The 10,596-nt window shown below is 35.2% G+C and overlaps 2 protein-coding genes and 1 long non-coding RNA gene across 3 annotated transcripts; 2 read left to right on the forward strand and 1 right to left on the reverse strand.

Annotated features, from left to right (window-relative positions):
• Positions 1-130: 130 nt before the first annotated feature.
• LOC108216422 (disease resistance protein RPV1) lies at positions 131-3,304 on the reverse strand. The gene is made up of 4 exons (XM_064086242.1): positions 3,119-3,304; positions 2,627-3,032; positions 1,925-2,550; positions 131-1,832 (listed from the first exon to the last, which is right to left on the reverse strand). The coding sequence occupies exons 1-4, from the start codon at positions 3,302-3,304 to the stop codon at positions 1,068-1,070; spliced, it is 1,983 nt and encodes a 660-aa protein (XP_063942312.1). The 3' UTR covers positions 131-1,067.
• LOC108216412 (uncharacterized) lies at positions 550-936 on the forward strand. Its single transcript, XM_017389170.1, has one exon. It carries the CDS (start codon positions 550-552, stop codon positions 934-936), a length of 387 nt encoding a protein of 128 aa, XP_017244659.1.
• Positions 3,305-4,374: 1,070 nt separating the features above from the next.
• LOC108211810 (uncharacterized) lies at positions 4,375-6,128 on the forward strand. Its single transcript, XR_001805115.2, has 3 exons — positions 4,375-4,537; positions 4,695-4,755; positions 5,586-6,128. It is a non-coding gene; the product is annotated as an uncharacterized LOC108211810 (long non-coding RNA).
• Positions 6,129-10,596: the final 4,468 nt, after the last annotated feature.

Consider the following 10,596-nt stretch of genomic DNA (forward strand, 5'->3'; position numbering starts at 1 on the left):
TCAAGAAGACTACTATTCAAAGTCTTGCTAATTTGTTTTAAACAGGTTCGCATGGTTGAGATTTTAAGTATTGAACAAAAAACCTTGACACAACAAAAACAAAAAATATAAATTGACACATGCTGTGATCTAAAGAGATAAAAATTTAAGCCATTGAGCAACTAAAATTTATCCTGTTAATTAGAGTAGATAACAACTTAACTGATGTGAGATCAGCTAATGCCCTCGGAGTTGCAAGAGTTGTGTAGTTTCTTGTCTGTTTGTCAAGTGATAATGGTGAGTATTGTATGCGCATTCTAGAGTTGCAAGAAATGTCGAGCTTATAAGTAGTAGTTTCTCTGATGACGAATGCCTGTGCCAACGATGTGTAGTTTCCTTGTGGAGGTGATATCACAGTAGTATCTGAAATTATTAATTTTATTGCTGAATATGGAAGTAACTCGGAGAGGCTTCAAATATTAAGTATCCTTCTTCATTGACAAATATATACCATGAGGTTCTACTGAAAGACAGAGAGAACAGAAAATAGAAGAAGTTGAAGATTATGAAATGAGTCGGCAAAGGTACAATCGCCCACATGAAATAGGCACTGAACTGGTTGCTGCTTCAATACTTGTTGCAGGTGAGAAGCTCCTCAACGTACATCCTTTTGACAGATCTAAAATTCTCATTGTTAAATTAGCTGAGCTTAACAGTGATAGAACTGCACGAAAAGGATCATCAGCACTCTTTAACAATTCGGGCCTGGCATGCATAGCCCTGCAGTACATAAAAGCATACGGAGGAGATTGTGATTCCGTGGGAGGGAAAAACGCCAAGAAGCCTCCTGATGCTGAAATTGCTGAAACCTTTGCTCCCAACTGTGGTGTTGAAGTCTCATCACTATCCCTTCACTGGACGTCTACTCGGATGCCAGTCAAAGTATATCCAGCCTAAGCAAGCATTCTCAGACATAGAGATCATAACCAAAACGTGCGCAAGAAACTCCGAGAAAACACCACTGCACTGCTACAGTAGTACTTTAGATATAATATACCCTGACAGACATAGGAGATATATACAGAGGCTTAGATACTAGAAGACCTACGAATTTTCGAGGTACGCACATCAGCCTCGTTCTCTTCCTTTTTCCCTGTAGCATTTTCTACTGCCATATTGGTTGGTTCTGTGAAGCCCATATCAGATAGGACTTGATCCACCTCCAAGAAGGACCCAGGGGCCTGAGTTGTTGTGAGAAAGCCAAGGTCATGAGTTTCATTTAAAAATGAAGCAAAAATTTGAGTGTCTCCATCAACGTTCAGCTGGAAAACATCCTTGGTAAACATCTCATCATTTCCGAATGCCATATTTTCCCCTTGTTCTTCCTCGAAAAAATCAGCAGATGAGAGATTTACATCTGATTCCAGGAAATTAAAACCACTCTTGAATATTGCATTTTCATTGTCCACAGGGAACTCTGGAAACAGTTTTGCCTTCCCTTTGTCATGCACCTGCACAGGGCCATCTGGATTAACAGCAGAGCTCCCCGCCCTATTAGGATCAAGGTGCTTGGGGAAGTCTCTGCGAGGAACAAACGCAGGAGCCGCTTGAGACATTGGAGGCATCACAGAATTTGCCAAACTGGTCTGCACCTCCACAGGGTCAAATCTCTTTCTCTTCAGAGTTGGAGGGGGAGTGGCAGCATCGATCACCTCCAAATCTAATGAAAATTTGTTATCTCCATCTGAAATCTCATCATCAGCTGAGCATTCTACACTTGATTGAATAATCCAATCTGGAAACTTTTCCGCCTCAAGCTCAATATCGATTTTTTCCTCAAAACCAGAGTATATCTTGTAAGAAGAAAGAAAAAGAAACAAGGTTAACCACCACTTCCATAGTGCATTCTCCAAATTATGAGATAAGAGTTTGAGATCTTCCATACCTGGAACAGTGGCTTTGTTAAAGTATGTGTCAGTAGAGAGCTGCGGCAATCTAGCAAATGCAGATATTCTAAAGAAGTGAGTTCCTCCAGGCCTAGAATCTCTGTCAAAGCACTGCAATTTGTGAGTTGCAACCTCCGCAACAGTTTCAAATTGGATAGATTTACTCTTTCCAAAGATGTACAGTGTATGGCAGAAATGTACTTCAGATTAGGAGGAAGTTCTGTTATGGACAACAGATAATCACATTTCGAAAGATGAAGACGTTCTAGGTTTGAGAGCTGACTAATACCGGATGGCAGGGCAGTGATATTACTATTAGATAAATTCAACTTTGTCAGTGGTAATGAAGTCTGGCTTGATTCTATGTCAGGAACTTTCTCTAAACGACTAGCAGAACATGCATTTAGCTCTAATAAACTTGTAAGCTTCCACAGTTGATCAGGTAACCTGACTAGTGTATCAGAAGAAGATATATCAAGAATTTCCAATGATCTCAGGTTGCAAATGCTGTCTGGCAATTTCGAAACTCCTATTCCCGATATTCTGACCTCTCTTAGAGATTCAATATTCCCCAGTTCATCAGGCAATGCTTTCACCCAGCTAACCTTTAAGACTTCCAAATTCTCTTAACTTGCATATGGTGTTTGGAAGATAATCAAGTTTGCCGAGAAATCGACGTAATTCCAGCTTAACAAGCTTACTAAGATCTCCGATCGAATCTGGTAATTTCGGAAAACTTGTTTCGGAAGCGTTGAGCTCTTTTAGGGATTTAATGTTCCCTAATTCTATTGGCAGTGCTTTTAGCCCTGTACAATATTCAATACATAAAACTTCCAAAGCTCCCAAGTTGCAGATGGTATCTGGAAGACTTCTTAGGTTTACACAATCCTTCAAATTTAGGGAAACAAGTCTCACCAAACTTCCAATTGATTTATGGACCTCCTTCAAACTTCTACAGCCCTCAAGATACAAGTTTTGGAGACGTGGCAGTCTTCTAAAGTCTGGGGTGCTAGTTAAATCTTTGGAAAAGGACATGTTAAGAGTTTTTAAATTTTCAAGACGCGTTAGTCCTCTGAAATCTGGTGTGGTAGTCAAATCTTCGGAAACCTGCAATAATGAGTGCGATTAGGAGGTATCAAATCTCACATTTTTGCATATGTAAGAAAATAACTCAGAGTACCTACAATCTTTACCTCCCACATTGTTGTCAATTTGCTCGCTGGCAACTCAAGAATAACAAGTTTCTGAGGGGAAAAATCGAAAGGTAAACACTCTAGAGGACACTGATTCCAACAAAACCACCTCAAATCTTCTAGTGTCAGTTTAAACTTTCCAGTGAGACTAATGCCATCCAAGTAAAAAAATCTTAATCTAGTCATTCTTCTTAAAGTTTCCGAAGAAAACGATTCTATATCTAAATCATCCTGCTTGGGTTTAAAACTGAGCAAGATACCTTCAATCGCTTCTGTTCCCTAACACATGATGCATATTAATAAGAAAAATTATTTACTTGCATAATAAACCTTAGAGATAGATATAGAGGAAAACTGTTACCATATCAGCACATAATAACCTTATGTGTAATTAGGGCTGTAATTCGAGCCGAGCCGGGCGAGTTTCGAGCCGAGTCTTATTCGAGCCAACTTTAGTCGAGCCGAGCCGAGTCGGCTCGATTAACTAATCGAGCTTAAATCTTTGCCTGAACTCGACTCGGTTAATTTCACGAGTCGAGTCGAGCCGGCTCGTTTAGTTAAACGGGCCGGTTTTAGCGAGCCGAGCGAGCCAGCTCGTATAATTTTACACTTAATCGAGCCCAAACCTCTATCCGAACTCGGCTCGTTTAATTTCACGAGTCGAGTCGAGCCGGCTCGTTTAATTAAACGAGCCGAAACCTTTACCCGAACTCGGCTCGTTTAACAAGTCGAGCCGAGCCGAGCCCATTTAAACGAGTTCGAGCCGGGCGAGCTCGCGAGCCGCCCGACTCGAATTACAGCTCTATGTGTAATCCTATATAAATCAATTAGATGAGGATACGTCACTTTAAATTATAAAGCCTGAAGGCCAAATGCCATGGAAATGTCACCTTTGCCCTCCTAAAAATACGGTATTCAACTTATAATACTAGACTGATACATACTCTCTCCGTCCCATTTTAACTGCTTTTGACTTTTTTACACGTATTTTAAGATGTTAAAAAAATCACATCTAAACATAATAATTTTTTATAAAATTTATATCAAAAAAAAGTTTAGAACCTAAACTTTTATTTGATATAAGAATTGAATTATTTTATTAAGTGTAGATATTATTTTTTTACATCTCAATATACGTGCTAGAAAGTCAAACATCACTTAAAATGGGACAGAGGGAGTACTATGGTTTCCTGATGAACCAACACGTGTGTATTTGGTTCTAAGCATGTAATAAAAAAATAAACCCGTTCTCCAACACTGCAGTACACAGTCTTACACAAACCCACACCCACTTGCATATATAGTGTGCTATACTAGAGAAGCACATTGATACACACGCACAGATTCAAAATTTCAAATTCAAATCACATCCTCTTCTTTTTCTCCTTTACATTTGATTATCTTCTCCTCTCTCCCTCTGTTAAGTATCTAATCTTCTTGATTTCAGTTTCAATTTTTTGTTTATTATCTGTCCTTCGATTTTATTTTTCAAATTTACTGTGACTTAGTTTCATTGTATATGCTTTTAATTATTTGAAAGATGAAACTAACGAATTCTCAATTTTAATTTTTTCAGATTTGTGGCTGGAAATCAAGCATAAGAGAATCTACTCAGAAAAGGCGTGAATGAATATAAGGTGTTTGATTGAAGTTCTCTTTAGTTTTATTTTATTATATGAAAAATGAGTTGCACAAACATATGATGATATGATTCAAGTTGTCGACATCATGACATGAAAATATATGTGAATTTTAGTTGATATTCAAGATTTGAGAGTCGCATGCCATGTGTTTGATATAGTCCTGATAGAGTTTTTGAATGTGTTCTATAAATTGTGGGTTGTTGTGTATATACTTTTGTTCTATAAGTTTTGTGCCAAATCTGTATTCTTCAAGGATTATTGATTTTTTTACTAGTTGTTAGTTGTGTTTTATCATTTTTGTGCGAATTCTGTAGGATTGACCAATACTAATTGAATCTATATATGTTATATTTGCCAATTCTGAAAACTAACAGCATTTCTGATTGTTTATTAGTTGTGTTCTATCTTTTTTGTGCATATTCTGTATGATTCAAGCAATATATGTTATGTTAATTTGTTGTACTTCTATACATATCTTTGCTCTGTTCTGTTTTCGGACAAATGTAACTTTTTGAAGCAATCTGGACTGTTTGTTACAAGTAGGTGTCTCTAGATTCTGATTTCATAGACCTTCCACCAAAAAGACACATTCTGAAATATATGAAAGTGAAACCAATGGTTCAAATACACAGTGTATTCCTATCTATAATATCTTCAATCGTCTTAACAAAAATAGAGGTTTCACCTACAACTTGATCTTATAATTATTATGAAAAACTATTCACTGTATGTAATTACATTCTAATAGATTCAGGTAGCACGAATCCAACTCGAGGACTACAAGAGGAGGATTTCTTTTTTGACAATTATTTCATTGTTCTCAGGTGATTTTCTGTTGAGATTGCAAAGTCGTTGCTTGATAACAAATGTTGTGTGATCTTATCTGATTTACACAATTTGGAAGCTGTAGACTCATTAACTCCCAAGTTGAGTTCAGTCAATTGGAGCCGCCGCATGGCAATTCCTTACAAGAAGAAAACAACGATGTTCTTTTTGATGAGGATGAAGAAATTTCTGAAGTTGATTCTAAAGATTCAGAGGATGAATCTGACCCAGAGACTGATGATTTGGCTATAGGTTTGACTTAAAATGCGAAGCCTATACAACGAAAAGGGAAGCATGCAGCAGCCAGACCAAGGTGCAGATAACGCAATGAATAAGGTTGAGACAATTGACTCAGGCAAATATTCAAAATCTTCCAGCTGAAAACATGTATAGCAGGCCAAATCCTATGTTTTCTTAGCTGAAAATTTAAGTTGGTCATTTTGATGCGCTTTTAAGTGTAGAAAGAAATAGCTATGTTGCATCTTATTCCCCTGTTAACATTCTTTAAATAAATCATTTTGTAACTTAACTGATTTATATTATTTTTTTGGAAAAAGAATTAAAAGTAATTGTAATCATATTTCCTCCAATATATACTGTTATCTACCGTTATGCAAAATGACAATAAAACACAAAAATTAAATAAATTATTATATACTGTAATTTAAACTTCTGGAGGCAGTTTAAAGAATTGGCAGGCCTTGAAGTTAGACGTGCAACGTATAGCCTGTACAAATCATTTTTAAGATCTGGCCGCCTAAGCAGGACACTCTAAAGTTTTGTTGTACATAGATGGGTAATTGTCCAGTCTCATGTGGTGTAAATGTTGAATCTTTATGATCAACTTTCTTAATTACTTTTGTACAAAATATATAGGTACACAGTTCGCGGACTGTTAGATCTATACTAGGCAATGCTTTTCTTTTAATGTCATTCATCTAATTACTGTTCTTTAATTAATTGTGTTTGTGATTGGTTTTTTGTTTGTTATTATATAGCCAGATAATATTGGCCTGTTTTCAGCCTCTCCATGGATTAAAGGGAACCCATTTGCCTATGACAAATATTCAATAGTCCGATTATTTTCACAACAGAGATCATTTTGGACTAAGAAAAGGTTATGATGAAAGAAAACCCTCTAAATAAATATGAAATGGGTCATCCTGCTCAATACCATGGAAGGGATGATATTGGTAGATATATGCATAAGGAAACGCTTTATTCTGACTCCAATGAGCACCTGGATGAGCATTGCGGCAGAGTGCACTTGGCTTCTAGGAAGTTTGTGTAAAGTACTTTGCCCTGTAAGGGTATGTGATATTCTTCTAATTTCAGTGCACTGTTGTAGTACATCATACTTGACTTGAAATTCAATCTGACAGGGTAGTCTTTACTTAATTCAAATGAAAAAAGTTAGATCTGTATATTAGTGTCATCGCTCCTCAAATATATATGTTTTGAGAGATCGAGTGAAGCTGCAGAAACATTATAGGTCACTTTCAAATAATAAATTCATATACGTTCATGTCATTTTTTCCAATTGAGACGGGTTTTATTTCATTTAAAACTTTAATATTACTTATTATATTTATTTAAAATTATGTATATACACACACACCGTTTATCAAAGTATACTAATTACGTTCCATATCTATGTAAAATTTGATTTTCTTCTTTTAATGTATATAACTCAACAAATTTAATCTTTACCTCTAAATTATAATTAAATTTATTAAAAAAATTTAATGAAACCAAAAAAATATAACATTAAAATCCATTATAACAACACCAGCCAATACTATAATAATTTATTTGGAATTTTCTAATGAAAATTTAAAACTAACACCATGCGAAGCGGGCAATAATCCTAGTATGATATAATTACCATGTCTTTCTCCAACACATCACATATTTCTTGTCGTACCCATAACCTGCTATGCTTTTCAGGCTCACCAGGACAGTTGTTACGCGCAATTTTCCTTCCCATATCCTAAAGCAGATCATGCATTCATACTTTGTCTATGACAATTTATTTTCTCAAGAATATCAATTTTATCATTCGCGTAAGGATAGTAAGTATCCAATATTTCAACCAAATTTTCTTTCTCCCATCCAATGAAAAGACAAGCAATGCTCAATGTGAATGCTAGTCATGTTCAAAGTCTTGCTAATTTGTTTTAAACAAGGGTCCCATGACCGCGATTTGCATGAAAATGATTTGATAATATTTTATAAATGTTTCACATAAGTATTTTAGCTTTTAATTATAATAGCTTATTCGATAGTAAATTTTTTTGAATGAAAGTAATTTTTTATATAGCTATTGTATTCCAATACAATTTTTTATACGAAAAAGTATAAAAACTTTGCTATTTGTTCAGAGTCTTGCTGATTTGTTTTATACAAGGGTCTCCATGATTGAGATTTTAAAAATTGAAAAGAAAACCACGACACGGTAATACTAAAAAAGTGAGAAAAAAGTTGTTAAAAATCATGGGTCGGTCATATATGTTAGAAAGGCAGGTAGCAGTAGGTACGTTTACGACTTAAGAGAAGTCCCATGAATAACGCCGGGCAGTACAGTAGGAGAGGAAAAGAACGCTATAAATACAGGACGTGAATAAAGATAATAATCATTATTATATTCAAGACTTTCACATCTCTCCTGTCTCTCCTTCTGATTTCGAAGAATCAGTACCTTTTATTAATAAACTGACGGGTGTAACATTAGAAGTACAAAATTTGATCATCATATATTATATTTAATTATTATTATCATATTTCTGCTAAAAATATGATACTTCGTGGGTGTTTGGCCCCCCTTTTAAACCGGACTTCTCAACTTATAAGTTAGGAGCACTTATTCGTATGTAAGAATTCAAGAAGCACTTAAAAAAAGTTAAGAATGCTAGCTTTTGTTTCAGGGCTTCTACTTATCTCCCAAATACTTTAATCACTTATAAATATTATCTTGTTTCTAACTTCTATTCCACTTATTTATTTTAAGCAAGAAGCACTTATTTTAAGCTCACTCAAACAGCCCAATATATATTGATTAGGACTTTATAACATTCAATGGATTGATTAGGATTATATAATTAAGAGACTTCAAAATTGATCAAGAGCATCATATATTATATTTAATTATCAAATTATACTCCAACTAAAAATATTATACTTTTAACAAACATATATATTGTTAATTGATTGGACTTTATGACATTCATGGATTGTTTAGGATTTTATAATTAAAAGATTTCAAAATTGATTAGAATTTTATAATTATTATTATACTATTACGAAAAGTATTTTATAGTGATTTGGATTTTGTAATCATAGAATTATTTATTTAATAATAATTATTGTTATACTATTATGAAAATTTTTTTATATTGATTAGATTTTATAATAATTATTATATTATTATAAAAGATTTTTATATTAATTAAGATTTTATAATTAAAGACTTCTTTTAGTATTTTATAATTATTACTATTATACTACTCCCTCCGTCCCAATTTATGTGAACTGGTTTGACTTTCACGGAGATTAAGAAAAATGTAGTAAATGTAGTTGAAAAGTGGGTAAAGTGGTAGGACCCATCAATATTTAATAATAGATTTGAGATAGTGGAGTAAAGTAGTGGGTGTAATAGTGTTTATTTAATAAAAAGAGAGTATAATATATAGAGGTAGTGGGTGTAATAGTGAAAAGTAGTGTTCAAAAATAGTAAGTATTGTAGGTTCATTCTTTTTTGGACGTCCCAAAAAGGAAATGAGGTCATATAAAATGGGACGGAGGGAGTATTACGAAACCTTTGCCCCCAACCGTGGTGTTGAGGTCTCATCACTAGCCCCTTTCACTGGACGTCATACTCGGATGCGTCAAAGTATATCCAGCCTAAGCAAGCATTCTCAGACATCCTAGTCACAAATGAAAAGGCCTTGGAAATAGTGTTAGTGGGGCAGATGGAGGAGGTCCGTATTTTTGGTGTGTTCTGTTCAGCAATGGCAAAGGCCACAGCAGCTTCGCTTTTGAAGGAGGTGTGGTGAAGTCAACCAGACCCGAATGTTACAGTGGTGCCAATGATGATTGCAGTGGAAGCTATAGTTTCTTTCGACATCCTCGTCTCTGGCCTATACTCGTTGGAGCTTTCATTGTAATGAGTTATGCCTCTCTGGTGTGACCTTTTTACATGCAGTCTTGGCTTCTCTCTGCCCAATTTTAGGGCTCTTTTCATTAAGTTATACTTGATAATTTTCCTTTTTTAATTTCTTACGTCCATCTGATTCATGTAGTTTACAGAAAAAAAATGCAAGTATTCAACCAGAAATTGCAACCTCTCAACTAAAAAAATGAAAACATCTCAACCAACACTGGAAACTATTCAGACAGAAGTTAATAACAAACATAGTCGATCGCCACAAAAAATTCTCTCTTTTTCTGCATATATTTGAGTAGAAAACATAGATTTTGAGTTTGTTGGAATCAATTCGATGAAGTGCTCCACTATTCCGATTCTTTTTTTTTTGAAAAGCGAAGGATTTCATTGATAATAAACGGTTACATAGGCATATCAGAAGAAGCAGATAGGATCTCACCAACAAAACTACGAACCCCAGCCCTCATAACTATTCCTAAACCAGATATCAAAAGATTTTCTCCAACTAGATCTCTAATAGTAGTTCAAGGAGTAGCTTCTGACACAACCAAAATAATGTTTCACCCCTTAAACTTTCTTCCTCTGCATGGTTTAAAAATCTCACTCCATCGCCTCGGCAATTTCCACTGCAACACCATCAACATTAACTTCATTATCCTCCTGAACCTCATCTTCAACCTGAGGAGCTTGGTCATTGCCACCATCTTCCACACTCAGCTTCATGTACAGCCACAAAACGTTGCTCTGTTTCCAAACTCCATAACTCAAAAACCCTACCGAATGGCTGGGCCATAATGACCATGACCTTGAAGTTGTGTGCACCTGCTAGGTAAGCTGCCAAAGCATTC

Source organism: Daucus carota, chromosome 1 (assembly GCF_001625215.2).
Source record: "Daucus carota subsp. sativus chromosome 1, DH1 v3.0, whole genome shotgun sequence".
Taxonomy (NCBI): Eukaryota; Viridiplantae; Streptophyta; class Magnoliopsida; order Apiales; family Apiaceae; genus Daucus; species Daucus carota.